General features: G+C 38.2%; 1 protein-coding gene across 5 annotated transcripts in view; it reads left to right on the top strand.

Moving 5' to 3' along the window:
- The window catches only part of Ppargc1a (PPARG coactivator 1 alpha), a 644,210-nt gene that overhangs the window by 591,405 nt on the left and 25,007 nt on the right, over nt 1–27,798 (top strand). For all 5 annotated transcript variants that reach the window (XM_028865931.2, XM_028865929.2, XM_028865928.2 and 2 more), the window contains 5 exons: nt 10,137–10,331; nt 12,467–12,589; nt 13,819–14,023; nt 17,929–17,974; nt 18,084–18,157. In XM_028865931.2, the coding sequence (XP_028721764.1) occupies nt 10,137–10,331; nt 12,467–12,589; nt 13,819–14,023; nt 17,929–17,974; nt 18,084–18,157 (643 nt within the window). The remainder of the gene's footprint in view (nt 1–10,136; nt 10,332–12,466; nt 12,590–13,818; nt 14,024–17,928; nt 17,975–18,083; nt 18,158–27,798) is intronic.

The following is a 27,798-nucleotide window of genomic DNA, read 5'->3' as shown; positions in this document are numbered from 1 at the left end:
AATTGATTTCATCCACTCATTATTTCCAATCATATTACCCTGTTGAAGTTGAAAAAAAACTTGATCTAGAGATCTGGATTTAGTGGTCTGCACTGAGGTCCAGAATATTTCTGTTCTCAAGGCACCTCTTACTCAGGCAAAGAAGTTGGTAGCTTTGAGATGTCTAGAAAATCTGAGTTTGTGCAAAACTACCTATTTTGAGGAGAGAACGTTTAATGTCAGCCTTTATATGGGGGTAGTAGGAACAAATGAAGGAAAGGGGAAAACCTCCTAGCAGAACAACCAATCACATCCACTAGGAGTAAAGATGGATTATGAGAGAACATGAGCCAGCAAAGACAGTGAGGCACAATTTCAAAACAGTCTTCCCTTTCCATGTGGAGGATTGCTCTGTTTCTTTGTAGATAGCTGCCTGGACATTTTGGTTTTTATCTACAGACAAATATAGATATGACTTCTTATATGAAGATAGATTAGCCCAAATTTACACCCCTCTCCTATAATCTCTCCCATAAAATTCCAATAAAGAACATAGGAGCCACATTTTATCAAACGTATTTTGCTTGATGTCCAACTCTGCCTCTCATTAAGCACATGATTTTTAGACTAATAATAATGTTAAATAGACAATTTAAGTGAAATAGTGAAGTATGATAATTAACTCAGCACTAGACACATGAGAAGCATTCAGTAAAATCAGCTGCTATAGCTATAGTTGCCAGCTCATGACCTATACAAGATCAAGCCAGCCAGCACTCTTGAATGGATAGGGGAGGGACTAAAAATATTCTATTCCTAGTTGACAATCTATTGGCAATTGATGGCTACAGATGGATTTCTTTGAGGGTGTGACCTCTGGTAGGTTGCCTATGTTCCACTGGGTAGCTTTACATCTATGCACACACAGATAGTACTAATGGGATCAGTGGGTTATGAAAAAAGGAACAAGAGGAGCCCATAAAGTTGGGAAAGGGAGCCAGAGGAATTGTAGGAAAGGGGTTGAGGGTAGGCATGACCAAAATACATTGCATACAGAGATGAAATTCTAAAAGGATAAATAAACATGTGTTTAAAAATAAGCTGTTTTGCCGGGTGGTGGTGGTGCATGCCTTTAATCCCAGCACTCGGGAGGCAGAGCCAGGAGGATCTCTGTGAGTTCGAGGCCAGCCTGGGCTACCAAGTGAGTTCCAGGAAAGGCACAAAACTACACAGAGAAACCCTGTCTCGAAAAACCAAAAAAAAAAAAAAATGCTGTTCTCTCTTGATGTTATAAATTAAAATAACATCTATCTAAGAGAATTATAACACTAATTGAACAGAAAAAAAATTAGCTGTAAGACAATGATAAGTATCTTAGAATTACTTTTAGGAACAGATTATTTTGTATTTTGGTTTAATCAAAGATACTGAGAAATGCTAAATGTTTGTGTTTCCAGGTTCACACTGCTCTCTTTCACTTTTCTCTCTTCCTTCCTTCCTTCCTTCCTTCCTTCCTTCCTTCCTTCCTTCCTTCCTTCCTTCCTTCCTTCTTTCCTTCCCTCCCTCCTTCCCTCTTTCCCTCCCTCCTTCCCTCTTTCCTTCCCTCTCTCCCTCTTTCCTTCCCTCCCTCCATCCTTCTTTCCTTCCTAATCCTGAGACAAACACAAAATGATTCAGTTGTACGGTTAATGCAGTGGCAATGTCTCCTCTGTTCATTACAGGCTAAATAATTCACTGGAATTGTTCTTTCTAAACATGTAAGTATTTAAATCAAGTGACATAAGAGTATAATGTACATCAAACTGATATTCACTATTGATTCTTACAGCAACTGTACTAATATCTGCTGTTTCATAGAACACCAATTTAAAATCCCGGGCTAAGATGAATAGATACCCACTGCTCAGAGAGGCCCTCGTTCTGCAGTTACATGGGTGATTATGGCCCTGATAGAATGTATTATTTGTTTCTTCTTTTTTTGGTCACCTGGGAATTCCAAGTGGGTAGATCCTAAGTTCATATGGCATGATTTTCTTTTCATAAAACCATCCTGTTTCTTCTAATATGTTTTCAAATTGACTGCTTGGTGGTGTGTTCCAGTGTCCTCTCCCAAACAGGGTTGGTATAAATTAATCTCTGTGTTTAAAGGGCTCATCTAAATATCTTCCTTTATCATCCATGGGTATTACATTTATTCCTATGGGTTCAGAGTCCATGGGACAATACAGAAGCAGCCCCTTTGAATTTCTAGCTGTTCATATTTCCTTCTTTCCCACCAAGAATACATTGGCTGCTTGCCTGGGCTATCATCTGCTATGTGTGAGATGAATGCAAACTAATTTTAAATCATAGTCTAAGATAAACATTATTAAGAAGATAAATATGCTGGGGGTGGGAGGAGGTGGAAATTACAGATAAAACTAAAAACAAAAGAAAAATGAAATGTCACAATATATTCTGGGTGTTCTGAAAAGTTGTTATTCATTTAAATTAGCCATCTCCAATATGCCAAATGTCTTTTTTTCTCTGCTAAAACCCACAGCCTCCCACATGCGTCAAGCTCTCTACCACTCAGCTGCACTCCCAGCTTTATATGCCAAGTAACCTAACAATAATCAAATAGGCCTTTCAGAGATGTTGTTTTAGATAGCACATGAACAAGGAAAATCACTTATATATATACAATGAACTATAGAGACAGGTGCCAAGAGTGTAATAGGCTAAGGAAGGTGGCTAGAAAGTGTCCAGAGTCATTGGGAAGTCTTCATTGAGAGGTCATATTTGAGTGATGGAAGGGAAAGGGGACAGAAACCTGTGGCCATCTGGCAAGAGAGCCTTATAGGGGTAGGGAACATCAAATGCAAAGGCCCCAGGAGAGAATGTCTGGTGCTTTGTGGACCAGTGGGCAAGAATTCAGGCAGGTAGGTTGTGACGTTTGATGGGTGACATGATGTTGACTTAGAAAAGGCTAACCATACGCCCCATTTAACCTGTGATAGTGTGGGCCAACCCAGTGTAGCTGATCATAGTGGTTTGGATAATAACTCATCTGGTGAACACCTAGCTAGTATGTCACTCTTTGGATTTTATATTTGGAGATAGGAAAGGGCATAAGTGGGAATTGGCAGACACAACAGATTTTTATCACTGTTGCTTAGTCTTCTGTGTTGACAATGGACTATCAGGGTGGGATGCAACACAGAGGCGGGGGGTTAAAAAGATGGCCATTCTAGATCGTGCAATGCAGCCAGAAGCCAGATTTGAGTTGCTTCACTGGAGGCTGTGCAGCTGCTAGCAGTGAGAATGAAAGCATCTGTTCTCTTAGACTGCTGTCTGGTGTCCTTGCACTTTCTGCAATGATGTTTCTCTTCATTTACATCCAAGGTCAAAAGGAAGGCCGTGCTGCCTCTTCTTGGGTCTGTTGAGCTTCCTGCTCAATGCTACTACTCAGTTCTTTATCCCTCCTACTGTGAGAAATAGATATGAAATGTCACTTTTTCTGTTTCTCCTCTGAAATAGCTCATTCTGCCCACACCAACCATTCTATCGAATCTCTGTATCTACACGTTGGTTCCTACCGCAGCTTCAGAATAATGAATTCCACATGTTCTGTACATACTTATTAACTCATGAATATTGTGATATAAGTTAATAAGTTAGAATGGAGTCTAAGTACAGATGTGAATATGAATTTTATGCCTGCTTAAATAGGGCCATATGTATTCATGGGAATTAAATGGATTCCTACAGATCTAAATATATCCATGCAGAAAAAAATTCTTCAGATTTGCCTGTATTTTATTTCTACTTGAATTTTATTTCATCTTTGTAAAAGTTATCCCTAGTTCTTGATCATTGCTTTCCTTGGTTGCAATGGATAACTGAGACAAAGAGTATTAAATGTTGATTATATATTGTATCTGGTCAACAAGAACAGATCGAGACGTGTGTGTGTGTGTGTGTGTGTGTGTGTGTGTGTGTGTGTGTGTGACTAGACACTATTTCAAAAATGTATACTTGTTATGTATACTTATGTGTTCTAAAAGGTATATTATGGATGTATAATATTTCAAATGGTCTGTATGTCCATAGTGAAGTACTTAGATAATGAATTTAAAATTTAAAATTTCTCTTTCCCCCAAATTTTAGCAACTTTAGCATCCAGCAGAAGTTGTTGGTCCTAAAGATAAATGGCAATAAGCAAACCCTTGGTGTCTCTGTAGAAATTGAAAGCACATTGAAGTATTTTATAATGCATGCTATAATCTAAGGAGGCCTATTTGGGTTGCTCTCTGTTACTCACATATGCTTGTGGGGTTTTTAATGTCATGTTTGCTTCTGCCTTCCAGTGTTGGCACTTGTACCACATCCTGTATTTCACATGGTAAATAAAAGTTAGTGGGATATTTTAGGGACTCTGCTTACAGAATGGGGAAAGATCTAGAAGTCCCCAAGTGGGCTGTGTGGAGAACTTACCTGTTTCTTGTTGATTATGTAATAAAGGAGGCAGAGCAGCTGTTGGTGTCCCTGCTTAGAGAAGCACGAAATACTAGGGTGGATTGCCACAATACAGGGGAAGAAGAAAGGGGGTGGGAAAGAGGTTGTTTAAAGACACTCAAAGTACCTCACTCCACCTTCTACAGACCTCAGGCCTCTCAGAGCTCACACAAGCACTAAAGAGAGAGGCAGCATCTACCCTGACTGCAGTCATTCAAAGAAAAGATGAAAAAAAAAAAAAAAGCTTGATTTCAGGGGCTTAGTCTAGATTGCTATCTTTTAATTTCATTTCAGAACAACAACAGCAACAACAGTGAAATGTTATTTATATATATATATATATATATATATATTACTTTGAACGAATCTTCTTCTAAATCTTGGAATGTTATTCATCAAATCCAAAATTCATACATGTAGACTTTTTTGTTGTTGTTGGCCAATTCATACGCGAAACCAAGGAACTCTGTGCATGGAGATTCAGGCAAGTGTACCTGAAATCAATTGGATTCCTCATTTGAGCTTTCAAATCCATCACAAAAGTCACTTCTCTATATAGTTATTTGAACTCTTGGTAGGATGTAGTAGAACAAATAATCCAAAATATTGGATAATCCAAAAATGTCATTTTTATTTGGCTTTGGAATACACTACCAGATGTTACTCTAGCAGATTTCCCTTCCTAATTAGGCTTCACTTAAAGAAGAAGTTAATTTCATCTTCATTAGCTGTTTCCAAATCAGCAGGATAGGGCAAGAAAGAGGCCCAGGGCATGCTGGGTACTTGGGGGAAGCTGGCCCAGAGTGGAAAGTCAGTGGTAGATTGTATACATGGAAGAAAATTCAAATGTGGGTAATCAAGACGATGGGCATATACACTGGAAATACTTCTGGGAACCATCTTGAAGAATTCTCAAGTTGCATTGACACTTTTTTAATCTTATTAATCATAAATTCAGAAGAAGAGAAAAGATATTCCATAACAGGAATGAAAACCTGAAACTTTGCACAGGAAAATAGAGACACTGTAAGGTTAAGTAACCTCTCACACAAATTGATCTCTGAGTCAACAGTTCCTAAGAAACTGAAATTGATTAATGAGTGATAAGAAGACCCCCCTGTTTCCTTCTTATTGATGATTTGAATAATGAGGAAGCTGAAATTCTCATGGCCTAATTCACATTAAGAGAGCTAAGATAATGAAGCTGTGATTAAATGGCTATTAAACTATTTTTATCAAACAGAGATCAAGCGAGTGTGAGAATCTGGGGATGCAGAGTGTAATTGCAATTCTACAAGATGCAGAAAAAATTACTATCATGAGCAGGGCATGGTCCTTCCGTAATAGGCTGCATTTAGAAACCTTAGGGATGCCACATGCGGTTTTTCTCTGTGTTTCTCCCTCCAGGTGTCGGTTAGCAACCCAGTCCTTCATCTTCTCCTTGATTGGGTGGATTTATTTGCTCTCTAGGGCATGATTGTTGGTGGATGAGCTGAATTCACAGTGGGCCCAATCGCCATGTCTTCTTTATCAGTTGGACGGTCCTTTTGCTCCTGTGGGCAAAGCAAGAGAGTCCAGTTCGGGCCTGGAGTCTGGGATTTTAATCTTTGGGTGACCTTGGGGACCCGTAGGAACATGGTTTATCGTCTTTAGTTGTGCTGTTTAGATTATGTCACACCCAGTGCACAAGCCATTTCAGGACACTAAAGTCTCAAAGAGCAGCAGTGAGCCTCCCGATTCCGTTGACTGTTCAAAACCATTATTTATTAATGATGAAGCATGGCTTAGGAATTGTTGCAGATTCCAGATTTTGGGTTGTCAGTATAAAAGCCAGTGTATCATCTGTCACAGGAAATTCTTTACACCTGGAGTGAGGTTTTGTTGCTGTGTCTCTTTCTTCCTGGAGAGCCCTTGGAGAGTGGAGCTTTACAGACACACGGGCCTTTATTTAGGTCAGAAGAATAGCAACAAAATTGTACCATGGAAGGAGAAGCCAGGGTTGAAGCTCCCCATAGGAAATGCCCTTGATAGCTGCAGAGTAACTCTGGAGACGCCTGTTGACCTCGGCTTTCCTGTCTCTTCTGCTGCAAGGAATCCAGTTAAGCTGGTGATCTCCACACACCTGTGGTGATCTGCTCTTGCATTCTAGTATCTCTACTTTTCAATCTTTAGAGCAATCTCAACCTTCCTCTTATTGTGACCTTCATTACAGTTCCTCATGCTGGGGTGACCCTCTCAACCATAAAATTATTTTGTTGGTACTTCATAGCTATAACTTTGCTTCTGTTATGAATTGTAATGTAAATGTCTGCCATGCAGAATAGCTGACATGCAACTCCAAAGGGGTCACAACCCATAAGTTGAGAACCACTGTTTTAGATGGTGCTGAGAAACGCTCTGTCTTGTAATATTGTAAGTTCAGGTGACTGGAGAGGAGCACAAAGGTCAAGGCTGTGAAAGTGTCCCCTACAGTGTCCCCTGGCTCACTCAAGTGCTTCCATTCTCTGTCACTTGTGAACAGACATGTGTTCATAGGCTTCTGTGCTTCATCTGTGGTGACTTTGATTTATTTGCTCTGTAAATTGGGACCAGAGCAATAATGGAAAGTGACATTAATTGTTTAACAGAGTCCTCTTTGTCACATCCATTGCCTTCTCTGGGATGATGACTATTGAAAACTAATTGAAATTGCCACAGTGAGGGACAGAATCCACTCAACTTTACATGTAGGAATATTCGTTGATCTTTGCCACAGAGGTATGTCATTAGGCTCCCATAATTAACGAAGAAACAAAGTTTGAAATCATAACAATCATTCTTCCCAAATTCAGAACAAACATTACTAAGTAAATGGTCTTGGAGTACCTGAGCATACAGTGATAGTAAACATAGCCAATAATCATTTTTAATTGACAGAATAAAAAGGCTGGTCTTATTGGTATGTACTGCTTGAACAGTAGCCTTCCTCGCCCAGGCATCTCAGCCGCATACACATTTACTATAGTAATCTCCCATTCTACAAGCCCTGCCTTCCCATTGTGCTTTCAAGAGAGGAGAATTAAAATAGTTGGTTGATCAGATCTTGTAAATTAATTATGACATTATCAAGCTCCAATATTTCTGCCATTGTGTGCAGTATACATTCACTCAGGCTTATTAAAGAAATCGGTGAAAACTAGTTAATTTAAGTGTTCTTTGTCATTTTGGCTTGATTGGAATTATCGGAGTTTGTTTACACAGGGGCTAGAGCTGAAGCGCTATTGTATTCTGTGATTGAAAGTAAATAGCAGCTTGTAGTATCACTGGAAAGCCAAATACAAAATTTAAATCAGGGTAAACAAAATTACTCATTTATTGGTAAACACTCTTAACCATTTTTCTTGAGTTCTCTTTTGACTTCAGTGAATTGAACTGTTTTTGAAAACGAGATAGGTATTCTTGAAAGTTTTCAATTTAATGAAAGTGTGCATGTGTATGTATTTGAGAGGTCCTCAAAGATCATTTTATTACAAAATACAGTCAGTTACAGTAATGCAAATCTCATTATTTTGATAAAATTTCTGGTAGTGTATTTTATTTAAATATACTTTTATTGAGAAAAGTTTTATGACTTGCACTTAATTTTGTTGTTTAGTGTGTTGTGGTAATTAGAATTTGGGAATACTAAAAACTGAGTCATTAGAATTTTTACATGCTAGATTATGATATAAAGCAGAAAAATGGAAAATATTTTACTATTTCTATTATTGGGAGCATATGGAAAGATACAGAAGAATTGGGGGAACTGAGGTTTTGTTTGTTTGTTTGTTTGTTACTGTGCAGCTTAGATTTTGAAGAATGTTTAGTTAATGGAAGCAAGTGTGCCATATGAAAGTGACTGTAAACTTCTGGTTGGGTTTCTCTTCTTCATTAGAATTTAAGATTCAATCCAGTTGTCACAGTGCAATGTGCCCAAAGTACATGACTATAGTCCCAAATCCGGGGGCAGCAGGAACATGCCATATGCAAATGTTAAAAAGGTCCATTAACACCCACAGAGAATAAAATGGCTCTTCTTGGCCTTTGAATCTAAAGGAAAACAAAGTCTGTAGTTTGACTCCTAGATAGAGAGTGATCAGTAATGAGGGAAAACATTTTTTTCCACGTGAAAATAGAATGTCTATGTGATAAGGCCTTGCCTAATTTCGCTAGTAATACAATTTGATTTTCTGATTAGCTGTCTTTTTCTGTGATTCTTGTAATTTTGTCAGGTCAATTAACTGAAGTTCAGTGCTAGTGAGAAAGGAAGTGTGGGCATTGCCAGCTTTATTAGATGTCAGCAGCTTAGGTGCATTTTGTAATAGAGTTGTGTGGGATAATTTAGCCATATTGTTAATGTCATAGCATACAGAACTTGACGGAAAAAGAAGAACTTTGGAAACAGGTCAAATTGGATAAATAATGTAGAATTCTAAAAGAGAGAACAGAAAATGATGTGCACCATCTCTGTGGGTGCCAATAAATGCTATCAATGAATTATTTTGACTAACCAATGACCATGTATGCCATGTGCCGAGCACTGATCCTAATTGATTACATGCATAGACAAGAACACATTGTCATATTAACAGATATAGACATTCCAGTTTTTGTACAGAGAACCAAGACTAAAATTATCTTTTATGTGATTTGTTCATATTGTTCATAGACTATTTTTCTTTCCACTAGAGGAAAGAGTTCAGTCTAATTTTTCTTTCTATCTTCAGTCCTTATCATGACATCGCCAAAGACTAAGGCATGGAAGGCATAATACAAGATTAGTTTTGTATGAGCATCAATGAAAATAAGTTTAGGCAGAAGGACAGCAAGTTAGAATACATCACGGAAGCAAAGCCTATGCTTTCTAGTGAGTTTGGTTAAGATACATTGAAAAGAGAGCTTTCTTCTTAGCAACCGACTTCATAATGAGTCCCGGCATTGCAGAGCACAAATCTGAAGAATTGATAGTCAAGCTAAAGAAGTTAAGAAAAAGAGTAGAGGAAAGGTCCCAAGTTTGGGTTTGGGAGACAAGAGAGCCATTATATGGTAGAAGTATCCAGTAGGCAGAGATTTATGACTTAAGTTGGGAGAGATGTCAGGAAGAGAAATAAATGGTTTGGTAGTGAGCAGTGATGAGATTATAATTGAAATCACAAAAGTGTGTAGATTTCCTTAGTATAGTTCTAGTTTCTGATGGTGTTCAAGTGAAAAGTTGTCTAAATATTTGGGGTGGCATACTGAGCTGGAGATCTAAGAACTGTGCATGAAGGTTAGATGATGCTTAAAATTCTCTTAAGGCCTGAGATTTCCTAAGTAGGGGGCAGAAGACATAAGGATGTGGAAAAACAATTGTGAACACAACAGAAATATATGCCGCAGTATTAAGGACCGATCTTAAAAAGATTGCTAAACCAGACAGCTCCAGGATCAGTAAATGTATTTTGTAATCCTATGATTCAGACTAAAAATGAGTTAGGAGTTTGAGGAAGACACAATCTTTGTGTTCTGCTGTGGGCATTGAAAATTTCAGATACAGTTTCCTCACCCACCCAGACATGTTCAGCCTATGCTGATTAATCATGATGTCTGTCCCCTCTTGTCAACTCATTCATGTCTTCTGTATTTTTTCTCTGCTTCTGCAGAAGATAGATGAAGAGAATGAGGCAAACTTGCTAGCAGTCCTCACAGAGACACTGGACAGTCTCCCTGTGGATGAAGACGGATTGCCCTCATTTGATGCCTTGACAGATGGAGACGTGACCACTGACAACGAGGCCAGTCCTTCCTCCATGCCTGACGGCACCCCTCCACCTCAGGAGGCAGAAGAGCCGTCTCTAGTAAGAACCCTTCCTACTGTTTAACAGTGGCCAGTGTTGCCGCTGGCTGCCCAGTGCATGACTGTGGTATAGGAACAATTGGGTTTGGATTTTTAATTCAGACTAAAGTGAAAAGAAATCTATATAAGCCAGCCTAGATTGTCCAATTCTGTAATTCTCTATTAAAAAGTGTTGATAATACATTTCTTACATGGCATAATGCAAGTTGTTTATCAAAGCAATCTTTTACTGTTCCTGTGTGTGTGAGAGAGTGTTTCTCTTAGACTCATTCAAGTTCATAATACAAGCTTAAAGAGTTGAACAAGATCTAGAAAGAAAAGAATAAACATTCACCTGTGGTCTCTAAAACCTTATCATATCAATATGACTGAATTTTTTAATGTAAGGTTTAAGAAGGATATTTAAGATGGATTAAAATAGAACTTTATCAATTTCCCCATTTTCTATCATCCCTCCAGGACGTCCTAGGTACCTCCTTCTTAACCTTCTATACTCCCCACTCTCAAATTAATAGCCTCTTTTAATTCAATTTCAATTATTATTATTATTATTACATACATTAGGTGTGCGTGTTCAAATACATAAATACAACCTGTAAGGTCTGTTTTTGTTGTTTCTGTATATGATTTCAACATATGCAGAATTTTAGTGGTTGCATAGTATTTTTTTGGTATGGAGATGCTATAATTAATTAGACAATCCAGTACGGTGAGATGTTTAGCTTTTTTTTTTTCTTTTCATGTTTTTGCTGTTACAGATTGTATAATAATGTTTACATTTCTTTGCATATGATTCTAAACATAGAATTGCAAGTCAGGCAGTATGCTATAGTTTAAGACTTTAGATCAGCATTTTTTATGAAGATGAAAAAATAATAGCTTATCTGAAGCCCAAGTTACTGAAATTTGTGGTAGGCAATGGACAGTAAATTTGTTGGCCATGAGGAGTGACTTTTCTTTTCAACAAAATGCTTGACCAGATTTTTATTAGTTCTCAGTGCCATTTGACTCCTCATCTATGATAGCCATTTGTCATTTGCTATAAATCTCATGGAAGAGCAATGCTGTGTAAATTATGGAATGCCATTGTTCTAACATTAATAAAACACTCTGGCATGCTATTTGGAGGTTGATTCTCTCCAATTGTTAAGTCTGAAGGAACTCTACATGAACCTATGGAGATCTGCTTGCTTCCTCTTTGGAGTCCAAGATTTTTGCTCTTGAGGAAAAAATTACATGCTAGAATTATTCCTCACTCACCATGCCTTCCATGTGTCACTGGTTCTCTGGTCTAGTATCTTAATTCCTTAACATTGATTTGCATCTGTACAGTTTGTTCACTTGGGAAGTGTTGTTGAGTCAAAGACATCCTGCATGTTAGAGCAGGGAGGCTCTTGAGAGTCATTCAGCCAAATGAAGAAACTAGGGTCAGTCATGAAATAGTAAATGCTAACCCAGGGCATTGTAGTGCACACCTACGATCTAGTTGTTTAGGAGGCTGTGGGAGGAGTATGTCTTTGCATAAGGAGGCCCTGACTCAAAAATCAAAGGCACAAACAAAAATGGTAAATACTTGTCTTGTGCTATAACCCACATGAAGGCTGTTGAACAGCATTCTATTTCCAAATCCTTTCTTTCTTTTCTTACACCAGTGATAGCCACTGCTCTAATCCACATATTTTTAATCCATCAGTTTGTACATTTAGTTATGAAACATGGCTCAGAAAATGTTTTCACCAATTATCATGCCAGTTTGATGGGCACAGGGAGGAAGATTCAGTATCTAACCTCTGCCTCCAAAGCTTTAGTGGGCAAGGCAGGCTTCCTTACCACAGGTGGTTTTGCTTGAGAAATCTTTTTAAGGAAGTTCACATCACTATTCTATGTAAAAATCACTTAAAAATTGAGGAAAATAATGTCAAATTTCAAATAAATGTAAGGAAATATTTTCCTAGGTAAGCACTGTAATGCTAAAATCTTTCTTACTTTTAATGAAACTGTTTCCTTTATCATTTTTGTGCTAAAGTGTGATATCATTAAAGAGAAATATAATTAGTTCTAGTCAACTTTCAGTTACCAATCTGAAGCTTAGAAGGTGTGTAACTTTTCTTGCTTTCCTTTCCCTGGTATGTCTAGCTTAAGAAGCTCTTACTGGCACCCGCCAACACTCAGCTCAGCTACAATGAATGCAGCGGTCTTAGCACTCAGAACCATGCAAACCACAACCACAGGATCAGAACAAGCCCTGCAGTTGTTAAGGTGCGCATGCAAACATTTTCATAGAGAAAAGTAAGGGTTTGGGGGTTGCACTAATCTGTGTAACAGACATGAAGTTTGTATGTATTAATTTAGCCAGGATCCAGCAGCTGCCTCTGGAGTGGAAGCAGACACAAAGTGCATCTCCAAACATGGCACTAGCACTTGGGGGAAACCAGGAAGAGTTCCCTTATGCATTGTTTTTCTTTTCTTTTTTTTTTTAATTTTATTTTACAATACCATTCAGTTCTACATATCAGCCTCAGGTTCCTCTATTCTCCCCCCTCCCACCCCCTACCCCTACCCCCAGCCTACCCCCCATTCCCACCTCCTCCAGGGCAAATCCTCCCCCGAGGACTGAGATCAACCTGGTAGACTCAGTTCAGGCAGGTCCAGTCCCTTCCTCCCAGACTGAGCCAAGTGTCCCTGCATAAGCTCCAGGTTTCAAACAGCCAACTCATGCAATGAGCACAGGACTTGGTCCCACTGCTTAGTTGCCTCCCAAACTGAACAAGCCAATCAACTGTCTCACCTATTCAGAGGGCCTGATCCAGCTGGGGGCCCCTCAGCCTTTGGTGCATTGTTTTTCTTATTATTAGGATGTGTAATTCCTTTCCCACTTGATTAATACATGCAGTTGGTCTGTCTGTACCACAACACGATTTACTGGCAGCTGTGGTCTGTGGATGACTTTAAGATGCAGGATGGCTGTTTTGCCAGCTGTTTAACCTGAGAAAGATAGTTTCGGATTCACTGCACAAGATCCGTCTCTGCCATTAATTGGAGAAAATGCTGGCAATGACATAATTCAGTTAGTGGGCTGTATTAAACAATGTTTGTCTTGCCATTCGCTGTGAGCGAAAGCGGAGCGTTAAGGGGTACTTAAGAGAGTTGTGAATACTGGGCCTCAGCAATCAGCGGTAAATTAAGGTTTAAAGCTGCTTTTTTTTTCTTTACTCACAGTAAAGGCGCTGTAGGGTCTTGTTAGTTACATGTTGCTGAGTAGGAGCATCGGGATGGAGGAGAAATGAAATAAAAAGCTGCATAAATGGCATTTAGGAATTTTAAATGTAATTTTCTTCCTTGTTCTGCAAACAATTATTCACAGCTCATAGATCCAGTACACTTAGACTGAGCACTTCACCGAAAATCTCATCTCTTCAGAAAACCTATATCCATTCCGATAAGGTTCACTTCACTAATTTTAGCTTTCTTTATGCCTTGTTTTTAAGACCGAGAATTCATGGGGCAATAAAGCAAAGAGCATTTGTCAACAGCAAAAGCCACAAAGACGTCCCTGCTCAGAGCTTCTCAAGTATCTGACCACAAGCGATGACCCTCCTCACACCAAACCCGCAGAGAACAGGAACAGCAGCAGAGACAAATGCGCCTCCAAAAAGAAGTCCCATACACAACCGCAGTCGCAACATGCCCAAGGTACGCCAGGCCAGTAACAGCCAGCAGCCAGCAGGGGCGCTGACTGCATCTGGGAAGTCTGAGCGTGTGGACTGAGCTTCATCCCATCTGTGTTTGGGGCAAAAGGGGTGGGGGAGTAAGGTGGGGTCTTCCATGGACCCAGGCTGAACGTATCATATTTGGCAGATAGGCAGCAGGAGGAATTGACTCCGAAAGACACCTGCATTGTTAGCTGGGTGGAGTGGGGCCGCAGGGATTACAACACCTTTGAGGTTTATACACATCTGGATTACTGAGATCACTGACTGTTATGTTCAGTCGCTTGCCAATTCTTTTCAGGGCTCTTTGATTTTCCCTTTCCAGTCATGGGGGGGGGGGAAGAGAGAGAGAGAGAGAGAGAGAGAGAGAGAGAGAGAGAGAGAGAGAGAGAGAGAGAGAGAGAGAGAGAGAGAAGATTTCCCCTCTCTACCTTGGGAAGCAGTAAATAGCATTACGTAGTCTTTATGATTAAGTACATTCTTGTTTTACTTTTTAAGACCACCTGCTATGCTCCAAGATTTTACTTCAAATGTAAGGATTTGGAAATTCCTGATTTCCCCCACCCTTCATATTTTAAAAAAAAAAATACTACCTAGATTAAACAAAACATCTGGGTTGATCTTTATTAGTCCCATATGTAGCTAGGAGGCTGATGCTTGCGAGGCAGTTTCGGGGGATTTGGGGAAAATATCTCTCCGCTGAGATACAGTTTTCGCTCTAAACTCTTCCCCTTCCAAGTGTGGAAGTCCAGGAAGCAGAAAGAGGGTTTGCTGAAAGGAGCTGTTGCTTTAAAAATGTCAGCTTCTGCGCCCTACATGGAATCCTGTCCTGGACGCTGTGGTATGTTCTGTGGTAGCTACAAACATCCCCACTTTGTGTTTCTGGCTCCCTAATTTACAGCCACTGGGTAGTAGTCCCTGTTTGGCTTGAGCCGTGATCATTTCATACAGCAGGCACACTGCTGCTGCTGCTGAAGAAGAAGATGATGATGATTTTAATAAACATTTCTTTCTCAGGGTTTGTAATCCCTCTACCTTCCTACCTTAGAGGACTTTTAGGAATTTTCCTTTAATGTTGTAAGTTGGCGCTCCATTAGGATTTGTTGTTTGTTTTTGTTTTCCTTGCTGGATGTATCAAATTTACTACCAGCCTCTGCGTGTCACTTTGGCAAGATAAATTTAACTACATAGGACAAACTCCCTTCCAGCTTCTCCTGCCAGGATTAGCCCCTGATCACAAGCTCTACCATTGTTGTGTTGATTTTGTTGTAGCAGAGGGATTGATGATGTTGAAGACCTAGGAAAAGGAGCCCACTGAGCTTGGTGTAGTGAGTGAGTGAAGAATCCATTGGGTTTCTCCTGACCAGTTCCCAGTCATGCATTCATCTGGAGCTGAACTGAGAGTCTTGGACTCTTTGAAATCCTGTGGTCAGGAACCTGGCCAATTAGCATATAGTTTGAAGTTCTCTCTTCTCTCTTTTTCTCTTGTACACTCTCTTCGCTCTCTCTCTCTCTCTCTCTCTCTCTCTCTCTCTCTCTCTCTCTCTCTCTCTTTTGTATCCTTTTGGAGTTTGAGATGTTCTTAAAGTTCATTTACCATTAAATATTACCATAAACTTTTACAAACCATGGCATTGAACAATTAAGTACGTCCCTGGAAGATGGTTTCTCTGAGGGGGACCAGTTGTATGAAGAATTTTTAAAAGTATAGATCTGTGGTAAGGCCCAAAAGGAAGCCTAGCCTGTGATTAGTAATCAATAGGCGCTTACCCTCCAAGATTATTTAAATTATTCAAATTAAAAAGTAGAAATGGCCTGAACAGTCAGAGACTATTCTGAAGAGGACAGGGAGATGACTTTCTTCTTGTGTTGGTATGTTTCTGACAGGGCTTTTTTTCTGCTCTTCTTTACATTGTGACATTATGCACCTTTTGGTTCCTTGGGATAATTGCCTAATCTATGGCATGTGCTGGGTCTCATTCATTCATTCACTCACATACATATTTATTCAAAAAGAGTATCAACATGAAGGGTAACTGTGAGGGTCCTAGCAGTCTGTGGTCAGCCATTCCTTGAAGCAGCCCCAGGGAAATTCTCTATAAATGAATCCAGTGATCCTCATGAGATAGTGCCTGTGAGCCAATGTCCAGTCAGGGGTTCCAGTCTGAGGGTGATTGGAGGACTGCCCCTACATAGCCCGCTCATTCCTTACTTGCCTCTGCTGGTATTCAGCATGGCTGTGGCCAATTCTGTCCCTCTGTTGCTCTTAGGATTCCCTGTACCTGACTGTCTGAATCTTTGAAACATTTGTATGAGCATTTAACTTGGCCTGTTGTACATCCCCGTTTCTGATTTTCAATGTACATTTATTGCGTGATTTACCTCATTGTTCCTAATTGGGTAGTATCATCTATAGAACCTGTGTAAATTATCCTGGCTATTAGCAAAATATCATAAAAGTGAGTAAAATTTGTTCATAAATTCCTTCTTTTTGAAAGGCTGATTAAATTAGGCATACACAAAAATTAATGTACAATCAGCTCATCTATCTGTATATATGTAAAAGCCAATTAATCAATGTACCTAATTTGTAGAAGACAGCCCGAGCTTCATATTTCTGGATGCACACCGGATAGATGATATACTTACTAGTCAATTGTTTAAAAACGAAATTCTAATCTACAAATTAAATATGTAAATACTATTTTTCACATAAAGTACCTTATTCCAGGCTAATTTATACATAAATAATATTTTTACATTTCAAGGGACCTTAATTACTAGGGTTGATTAAATTACTTTAAGGTGTATTGAATTAAATTCCTTTTGATAATAGGAGGAAGGAGACATCTTAGTGTCCAACTCTGCCAAGAATCAGTTTTATGGCCCTGTAGGCATTGTTTAACATCTTTGTATCTCAGAGTATTCAACCATAAAGTAAGAAACTATTCCAGAGACCCTTTTGTTTCAACTCTATGATCTTCATTATACATGTAGCTACCTCTTGACCTTCTGAAAGTAATTAACAAGAAAAAATGGACAAAAGCTTGCATGCATACATAGCCACACACACACACACAATATATATATATATATATATATATATATATATATATATATATATATATTTCTTACTATTTATTCTCTTCTTCCTGCTCAAAGCACAAGATTGACATAAAGAAGTAGTCGACATATTAGAGCAAGAAAATTCCTACTCTTGCATTTCTTGTTGAGAAAAGACACCAAAGAAAGTAAGATTCTGTGGCATTCAAGGACAGAAAAAAATAGTGAGCTTTAGAAAAATGTCTATTGCTTTTTTAACTGGTAAATGTGATGCCTCCATTTGTCTATCAGATTTGGGATGCAAACTCCATTTAAGCCATCTGGGTCAATGTCCACAATTTGTCATCATCTCTCCATGATGGTTATTGCTTGAGCCTTAGTCTCATAGAAATTTCCTATTCTTAGGGCTAGATATAAAACTATGCATTTTAGGAGTAAAATCAACTGAATATTCATAACGATCTGTCACCTTGTAGTTACTCTGCAATTTCCTAGTGTAAACAAACCGTGTACTGATTTCAAATTAAAAACAGAAAACAATATTTCTCTTTGATGTTATGATGCAAATTTTGTGTCCTAAACGAGATGGTGCATTTGTGGGACAATTCTGTGTTTGTATGAGTTTCCTAGTGGTATTGTACTAATTCAAATGTTGTTTGGAGTTTGCTTTAGCATAATAGACTGTAGTCTGACTTTTAGCCAACATTTAGGCTTTTCCTTAGTTTATTCTTACAGTTGCCTGGTTGTTTCCTACTTGAGTGTGGCAGAAAGTCAATCTGAAAAAGATTCAGTATTTTATAATTAGTTTCTTCTTCTTTCCTTTAGCCAAACCAACAACTTTATCTCTTCCTCTGACCCCAGAGTCACCAAAGTAAGTATTAAGAAATGCAAACATTTTCAGAACGGGAAGGGGGTTCTAATACATTTGGCTACAGCAACTCCATTTCAGTTTGTTTTTATAAATGTGCCATATCTTCCAGTGACCCCAAGGGTTCCCCATTTGAGAACAAGACTATTGAGCGAACCTTAAGTGTGGAACTCTCTGGAACTGCAGGTAAGCTTTTATTTCAGTCGGAACTTCTCTCTGTGAAATACATATTCGATGATAGACTATGTTTTCATGGAAATAGAGTACAAGTGGAATTGGATAAGAAGTCATCTGCAAAGTATCTTCAGCTGTTTACTTAAAAAGAAAACATCAAACAAAACAAAACAAAACAAAACAAAGCCTAAAAGACCTTGAATTGAAAAGTGTTTTAAAGAGACAGGTTTATTCATTTTCAGAGCTTCTGAGACATGGTTTTGCTATGGATTCTCAAAGAACACTACTTCAGGTTAAGAGACCCAAACATTAGTAGATGGAGAACTGACTATTTTTTTTCCAGTTTCTCTTTTAGTAACAATGTTTTTATTAATTTTTTGAGAATTTTATACAATGTATTTTGAACTTAACATCTTTGATCTCCAAATCAATAAGTGTGATTGACATCTAAGTGGTTTCAGTAACATCCGTAGTGACCTAATGAAAAATAGTGGGGTTTTTTTCAATTTTGAGATTGAAAAAAATAAGAGCTAGTGATATATTAATTCATCTGTAAGAAGTCACCAAGATGGAAAACAGAGGTAACCCTTAAATTCAAATTTATTAATTGTCAGTACTTCGTGTGTAATATTTTCTCACTCTGACATATATAACAGCATAATGCTATCATATACATATCTATCATTCATATATGTGTATTAATATGTATTCATATTTATCATTAATATATGTATATATGTACACTATTTTTATCTTTCCAGCAATGGAGAAAAATGAAAATATGCCATTTCACAAGCCACAATGTTCATTCATATATATGTATATATATATATATATATATATATAGAGAGAGAGAGAGAGAGTCCTTGTCTCTGTCATTTGAGACTTCTGAACTGCTCTAGTTAGTTCTTGTTTTACATGGAGACAAAGGAGCTTTCGAACTTGAACTAACAGAAGAGTTCCTAGGCAAACTTCTGAATTGGTTGTAAATGGCACTTTAGGTTGTAAATGGAGGCTCTTGACATCCACCAGAGAGTAAGTCTTAGGATGTCTAAACCAGGAAGCCTTTGGCTCTGGCCATTGCTGATAAGGATAAAGGAACAGTAAGGTAGACAAGATGCTTTCAACCAGAACTGTGGTGCCTACACGCATCATGGTCATTGTTGCTAAGTTTAATTTCACACTTTGAGTTTGCTAAATTACCTTCTTATCAAAGGTCTACTGCATGATTGCATGGTTTGGTCAAGCAGCAGAGTAGTTAATTTCATGGCATATAATGTGTGAATGCAGATGACACATACATGTACAAACAGGTTTATGTATACATGAACATACTCATACATACATTCACTTGTAAGTATATGCATAACTTTCTTTTTACAATATTTACTTTTAGTATTTAAAATCATGTTTATATGTGTGTAAGTGTGGATTTGTGCACATGAGGGCAGATGCCCAAGGAACACAGAAGAGAACATTGGATCCACTTGGAGCTGGAGTTACAGGTAGCTAAGAGCTACCAGACTTGGGTGCTAGGAATGAAACTCAGGTCTTCTAGAAGAGCAGTCCATGCTCTTAACTGCTGAACCATCTCTCTAGCCTTTTATCCTAATTTCTTAAATAAATTATACTTACATACATTAATAGAAAGAACTTTTGTGTGCACATATTATCTATATGAGAGGCCTTCTTATTTGACCAGCAAAGACAAATAGTTGGTGAGTTTTTGGAAAAGCTGCTACACAATTCTTCATTTAATTTTTGCTTGAAACATATAAATAGTCATTCAAATATCACACTTTTGTTAGGAGACAGTGGGCATAGCATTGAGCTTCAGTGTGCTAACCAGGAATCCATTCATCTTTTTTGCATAAGTCACAGTAATAAAATGTCATGAGGCTCTCCAATTTTTACTTCATGTTTTTTGAGGGATGATAATCTAAGTGCAATGTTTTTTTCTGGATTGTTTGTGATATTCCCAGTGCTCTGCAATAACACACACACACACACACACACACACACACACACACACACACACACAAATTTGACAGTATCTTTTCTAGAAATTCACATTAATTGTGTCTTTTAATAGAAACAAATTCTCATACTGACATTCTATTTATTTACATAAAACTTTATTGTCTTACTTAATACCAGTCCCTGGGCCAATGAACATTATAAACAGGTTTGAGAAGATACACCACTGTGCACCTCAGTAAATGTCCAGCTGAAAGTGATCTGTTAATTGAGAGTGTCCAGAACTTGTGGAGTTAGTCTGTCTGTTTCTGAAGGGAGCAAGCATAGTTATGTACCAATGCCTGGCTTTCCAGTAAGGAAATATTTATTATGAGTATAAATAATGTCAGCCTCTTAGAAATACCACAGATGTAAGTCAGTTGAAAATTTCTTTGTAGTTCTAAAATGAAAATATTCATAGAGCTGTTTTCTACAGTAATAGGCACGTAGCTATAGGATCATTATGTATGTCAGTGAATGCTTATGTAATCTCACAGCCTAAGTTTTCACCTGACATAAGCTGCTTTTTGTACCATCTCAAACTCTATTATCAGGATATAGCAGTATTGTATAATAATCATTTGAGCAGACAAATAGAAATTTATTTGCTCAAATGCTTATTTTTACATGTTTAGGTTGTTTTATAATGTTACTATTTTGAAATAGCACTCTGGGAGAAACCTTTGTACATAAATTTTAAAATCTGATTTCCTCAAAATAGATTTCTAGCAGTTGTTATTGCCAAAAATAAGCATATAAACATCTTAGGGCATTCTGATACATACATTGCTACATTGATTTGCAAAATGATATTTCTATTCATAGTCCCACTCGTGCAAAGGGGACATCCATGCCTCATTACATCTAGGTCGATATTGGATGTCTTCATGCCAAGGTGTCTTCCTAGTTTCTAAATATGAACACATCACAAAATTTGTATTTAATCCTTTAAAGATATTATAAAACACTTATTTATATTTTCTTCTTTTATTTATTTTTATATTTTATATTTTATTTAGTTTTATATTTTTTATTTGATGAATGTTTGGCTTTCATGTATGTCTGTACATGAAATGCATGCATTGCCAGCAGAGGCCAGAAGAGAGTATTGGATCCCTGGGGCTGGACTTCCAAGCCACCATGTGGGGTGCTAGGAATAGAACCTGAGCCTTCTGGAAGAGTGGCCAGTGTCTTTAACCTTTGAGTCATCTCTCCAAAGCTTATTTATTTATTTTTGTGCTATTTGGGAGGAATTAAAGTCCCTGCACTTACTAGGCAAGCACTGTACCACCAATTTGCATTCCCCAGTACAGGCACTTAGTTTTAAGTAATTTTCTTACAAGTTTGAGTTTTTAGTAGTCTACTCTATGGAAAGGTTGGTCAAGATTATTTTGTAGATGCTAGACATCCTTACCATTTTATATAGTATATTTATTTCTGTCAGGGACTTTATATTAACATTATTAATTAAATCCTTCATTCTTTGTTATCATTGAAAGAGTATTTGGTACAATGTAAACCAATTTACCAGGATTGTTTTTCCTCTCTGCTCATTGTTGGTAATATGTCAGGCATTGGTGAGAATACAGTCAGTATGAGGCATAGAAAAAATTCCATGTATAGTGCTGAGAACAGAGTCTGGCCATAGGAAGTATAAAGTTATTTTTCTCAAGTTTGAGATATGGTCTAATAGCTTATTGAGAAAAGAATGTTCATTGATAAGTGGCACAAAAGGAAAACAGGTTATGAGATATAATATTTTGGACCTTTAAGAAAGATGAGCCTAAAGGATGATTTTTAGTTTGCTAAGCACAATATCAGTAACTATATAGAGAAGCTGAACTGGAGCCAACTTGCGTTATACAATAGAGGGAATTGGGGTGATGAGTCACATGGAGGAGCTGAAAGGTGTGGAGAATGAAGTCCTGTAGTTAGTATAAAGGAGGAGATTGGGTTGAAGGAAGAATTTTATAGTAAGATCCACTATTTTGGCTATAGAAGAAATTCTATGTAGTGAGAGATGCCCATCATCTCCCCTTATTAATCTTCTATAGAATGCATTGCTAAATAGACAACATTGGACATCTGGAATCACAAAGGAGAAAGAGAGTCCTCCAAAAACCACTGTGGCACCCAATCCCTGTTTAAGGAAGTGTTTGTACAGAAGACTTAGAACTTTGAAGATTGTTAAGGGTTGGAAGTAGTATCAAAGCAGTGTTGTTGCTCTAGTGAATGGCCTAGGTGATCCCTGGAATCCACTTGGTCAGTCTTCAGTTTTTAGATTATATTCACAACAACTAAATAAGAGTTCTGTTGTACTCAAAGTAGCAGAACACAAGTAGAAATACAATATTTCCAGTATTTAACTACCAGTGCCCTACAAAAAAAGGCAACTGCATATAATTCAACTTGAATTTAAATGCCATATAAACAGCAAAGATAAAAATAAAAGTACACTATTAGGATCAAAGAGACAGTGCATCTTAGTGAAGCTATACAAAACCCACTTTGATGTTAGACAAAGTCAAGTTCAACTCAGTGACTGAGTCTCTGTGAGTGTTAAATGAGACTGAGTACGACTGCCAACATATCATATAGGCATCCAGTCCATATTAGCTTCTGCTGAGGCCTATTCACCTTGCTTCTCAAGTTGTCAAGTCTCATCCATCTCTAACATTGCTGGTCTCTCTTTGGCAATTTCACATATGGTGTTTTCTATTTTCTTTTATGGCACACACTAGCCTACTTCTATTTCTCCAAACATTGAATAAATACTGCTTTTGGTACAGGTATAGGATTTAGAAAATGGAGGTATAAGCAACAGATCTTTCAGATTCTGTTAACAACTATTTCACTGCCACAAACTCTGGAATTCTTGATTGGCATTTTAAACAAAATATTATTTTGACTCTCTGCCCATTTCATTATCTAGGAAAAAGCTATATGTTGACAGCAGCTTCCTGGTGAACTCCGGGTTCAAAGTAGCTCCATCTGACTAGAGTGTAGATTAGATTTCTTTTCTGGATTTTAAAGATAGTAGTTGGCATCTGTTATGTTAAATAGTTTTCTTCCCCCTTGCCAAGTTCCATTGATCAGTATTGGCTGCCAGAAGCACTGCGTTGAGAGAGATTCTAAGGCCAAGTTTGTACTCAGTGGGAATGTCATGATCAATTAGTGATGTCTGCCACAGGTGCAGCAGGGGGTGAATGGAATGGAAACAACATCCATACAGTTGATTGGTTGATCTTTGATCTACCTGCTTATTCTGTTTAGTTGAGACAGAGAAGGTCTATGAAGCTGCTGCATGCACCCTCCTACTGTCCTCTTTTACTTTACTCTAAATTTTTTTCAGTGAGTTTCCCCAAACACTTAAGTGGAAATGTAAAGACTCAACAGAATTCTAAGACCTCCAGAATAATGTGTGTGCCCCATCTGCAGCATCTTTGGGAGGCAGGAGGGATGAGATAGGGAGTTTGTTTTATTAGGTATTGCCAGCTGCTCTGACTTCCTTGTGATTGTCCTAAGCTAGCTTGTTGTGGCTGATAAAAAAACAAAACAAAACAAAACCTCTTCTCTTTTACAGGTGTAAAAACTAATTTGATTTCAAAATAGCTGTTGTTAGTAAAGCAAGATGAGAGAAAAGAGAATGCTCTTTTGGCAGAAGGCATTTAAATCTATTGCATATGGAGATTTTTCAGACACTACCAACACATTTTTGTGTCTGAAATGGAAATGGCAAAGCAGTGTCAGCTTAACAAGGTGATGGTTTGAAACATAAGACATGAAGGAACTTGGTTAGGGACCAAAAATGACTGGTCCCCAACTTTTATGTGTGTGCAAAAATGTTTTGGTTATCACTATAAACATTGCAAATGCAACAGAACTGTTTTTATATGGATAAATAAATGAGCAGAACAAAATAATCAGCTGTCTTTTCACTCTGGGACCACTGAGTTCTGCCCATCTTTCCTTCTGTTCACATATCCTTGGCTACACTGTTTTGAATGGAATGGACATGAGGCTAATTTGATTTGTCATTATTTTATTTGTTTGAGGATTTCATAAGTGAACACACTGTATTTGTATCATTTCCACCCCCCACAACTCTTTTCCAAACCATACCTCTTAATTTCACATCCTCTTCTTCTGTAATTATTGTTGTCATATATTACACACACACACACATACACACACACACACACACACACACACACACACACACACACACACACCACATACACACTGAGTACAGGTAGTGCTGTTCTTATTTAGGATTAACCAGTTAGGACTGAGGTCTCATCCCTGAAAAATTAAGAGGAAGAAGAAGAAGAAGAAGAAGAAGAAGAAGAAGAAGAAGAAGAAGAAGAAGAAGAAGAAGAAGAAGAAGAAGAAGAAGAAGAAGAAGAAGAAGAAGAAGGAAAATCTACTGGATCTTCTTCCCTCATCAGCCATTCACTGTCTGTAGTTTTTTTTTTTTTTTGTTGTGGTTGTTTTTGTTTTGTTTTGTTTTGTTTTTTTCAATAAGTGGCACCTTGTGAAACTTTCTTCTGTCCATATATTGGCATGTTGCCTGGTGCAATCTATTCAGGTCTTAATGCAGGCAGCCACATTGTTTAGAGTTTATGGGTTAATGCATGGCATACCTAGAAGACACTTTGCTGTAACAGTCAGCCTGGTCTTCTGGCTCTTAATATCTCTCTGCCCCTTCTTCCATAACGATCTCCAAATTTAGGGGTAGCTGTTCTATTACAGATGTCCTGTTTGGGGCTGGGCACTCCGTGGTTGCTTATCATCTGCATTTTGTGATGTCATTTATTTTTAACTGAGTATTTTCACTTGGTTAAATAACTAATCATTCAACGTACAGTTTAGCGAACTTGTGGTTAAAAGAAACACACATTAATGAATTAATTTCTAATTTCTTCTATTTTGAATTTTTGGATTAAGAGAAGAATTTTTATTTTTCTAAAAGAAACATTGACAGTGTGCATACAACATGTCCTGTTGGTAGCTATTTGTTCTGCATTTGACATGCTTTGAGAAAAATAGAAAAAGCAAAATATTTACGGTATCTAGTAGTTTAACAGGAAAAACAAAACAAAACAAAACAAAAAAAAAAAAAAAAAAAACAGCTACAGAAAATTTGGAAGTTGGCCAGTGAGGTGGTTCAGTTGCTAAATGCACTTGTTGCTAAGCTTGACAACCTGAATTTGAGAGCTGGGATTCCTATGGTGGAGAGTTAAAACCAACTCCTGTGGGTTCTTCTTTGATCTTCATATACTTAAGCACTCAGACACACATCTGTGCACATACATACATATGCACACACCCATGTGCCACCACACACATACATTAGAAATGAATAAATGTAATTTTTAAAAAGGAAAGTGCAAAGTGACTTTGGCAGGTTATTTAATCCATTACTTTTGAGGAAGCATCCATGAAAGGGAGAATTTGGAGGACAGTGTAGTGTTCGACCACTCTTGCCCTCTAGCTTCTATTTCCAGCCTCATTCATCTCGGCCCGAGATCTGTAATGCCCACTCTTTCCTCTGTTTGCTTTTCTGGAAATGATACTATCCCATTGCCTATTTAAGCCAAGGATAACAAAGTGACTTCCAGCCTCACCTCAGGTTTGGGCTTTGGTGGTAGATAACTGCAATTCCAGGTTCTCAGCTTCAGGTCGGTGGAAAAGTACTTCAGGGACAATTAGTAGTAACCTCAACTTTGAATTCCACAAGTGAAAATTGGGATATTAGGTGCTTTTTGTAGGAAAAGTCTTGAGGCTTTTCTGCAAAGTCAGTTTCATCCTTAATGATCGGGACGATGTGCAAAGTAATTCGTGATGTCAGTGTAAATGGATGCCAGCCAGAAAACCAGGGTAATGCATAGGAGGCCTTATGGTGCTAAATGTTCATACCTTAGTGGATGGATTTTGTGGTCCACAAGTGACTCTTGGGAATGAGCGAGAGATGGAGGACATCAGAAGAACCGAGACCAGCCAAGTACTTTAGCGCCCTCTGCATCAGTAGCTGCTGTCCCAGTGTACTGGCCTTATCTCTGCTCTCCTGACAGGATCTTCCAGTTCTGAAGCTCTGGGATACATGAGAAAGACAAGACCTGCTTGTCTTTGCCCCATCTTCCTGCCTCGGTGAACTTCTAAGCTAACTTAACCCCTCAGTGTTTTTCCTTCAACTCCTAAATTGCCATAGAACCCAAGCAAAATCCCTCTGTTAAGTTAAACCAGAAGTAAACAGCAGAGTTAGCAGGACATTCTGAGTCAGGTTATAAACTGTGTGCGCGTGTACACACACACACACACACACACACACACACACACACACACACACAGGCAAGAAAAATAGTCCTGCAGAATTTAGTTGAATACTAGGGCTCAAGACACAGGGCAGGAGCTTCATCGTTTATTAGAGTCATTCAATTAAACAAACAAACTCCGAAGAGAGCTGCTCAAAGAAAATCACTTCGTGGTACATAATGAAAAACAAAACAAAACAAAACTTGTCTCTGACTTTTTCCTTTAAATAAAAGGGTTGTTTAAAAAGATGACTTGTAGAGTGTGTGCCACTTCTCCCAGATCGGCAGTGCAGAAGTGCACAAGTGTGAGTGATGTAGAGGTACTTGTTTATTATAGAGCACATTTCAATGCAGTAATCATAAATATTGCTAAGGTTGTGCTCTGTTGAAATATGACCTACATACTCTTGATTGTTTGTGTTACGTGATTTGTCTGACACCCATTACATTCTGGGTAATAGCAGCCATTTGTTGCTCTGCACAGCAGGCTCTTTTGACAAAAGAAAATAGGCAGCAATAAAAAAGCTATAGTCTGAATTACATTCTGCACGGAGCTGCACTGCTGAGAGTTTCTGCAAGTGTCTTAACAATGCTCTGAACTGCCTCTTGTCAGCCTTCAGCCTGTAATGGCCATCTGTCCTCACATCAATCTGTCAAAACCTGCTAAGTTCAAGAGAGAGCACGGAATATACCTTGTACTGTCAACACCAAAATGTACACATTCCCCGGAAAAATCAACACGCAGGAAAGGAGCCAGAGGTTATGGGAGGCATTAGCACTGTTGATTTAGGCTTGTGGCATGAAATAGAGAGTCCAGCCATTAGTGGAAAGATGAGCAAAGGAACGGAGCATTAAGGAATTGAGTGTCGACCTCCCCTGTACCACAGGGGAAGAGACTGTGGGCAGAGCAAGCCAGGTTAGAGAAATATAGCTGATTCAGGAGTCAAGAGGGGTAACCTGTCCCATCAGGTATGCTTAAACGTTTGACACAACACTAAAAGAAATAATAAAAGAAATGGTCTTTGTGCTTCCATTTTCCTTTATTTTGCCTTAAGTCTTGACTATATTTGGAAATAGATTTTTCAATTAAGCGCTGGGTGAGACAAAGTTTGTCATCCATGAGATTTCTCAGTGTTGTGCAGAGATATTCTCTAGATACGGGGATTTTGGGAAAGAGTCTGAAGAAGATGCTGAATTGTCTAAAATCTTTCCCCTACTCTCCCATAAACAAACAGTGAACCGTTTCCCATCTGATGAGCAAGTAGAACTTGATTCAGCAGGCGATCTGAGCAGAGATTCACAGCTATGGTGTTTTCACTCACA

The sequence above is a fragment of the Peromyscus leucopus genome, chromosome 10, assembly GCF_004664715.2.
Source record: "Peromyscus leucopus breed LL Stock chromosome 10, UCI_PerLeu_2.1, whole genome shotgun sequence".
In the NCBI taxonomy this organism is placed as follows: domain Eukaryota; kingdom Metazoa; phylum Chordata; class Mammalia; order Rodentia; family Cricetidae; genus Peromyscus; species Peromyscus leucopus.
Note: the sequence above shows the minus strand (reverse complement) of the source record. Positions and strands in the feature narration are given on the sequence as shown.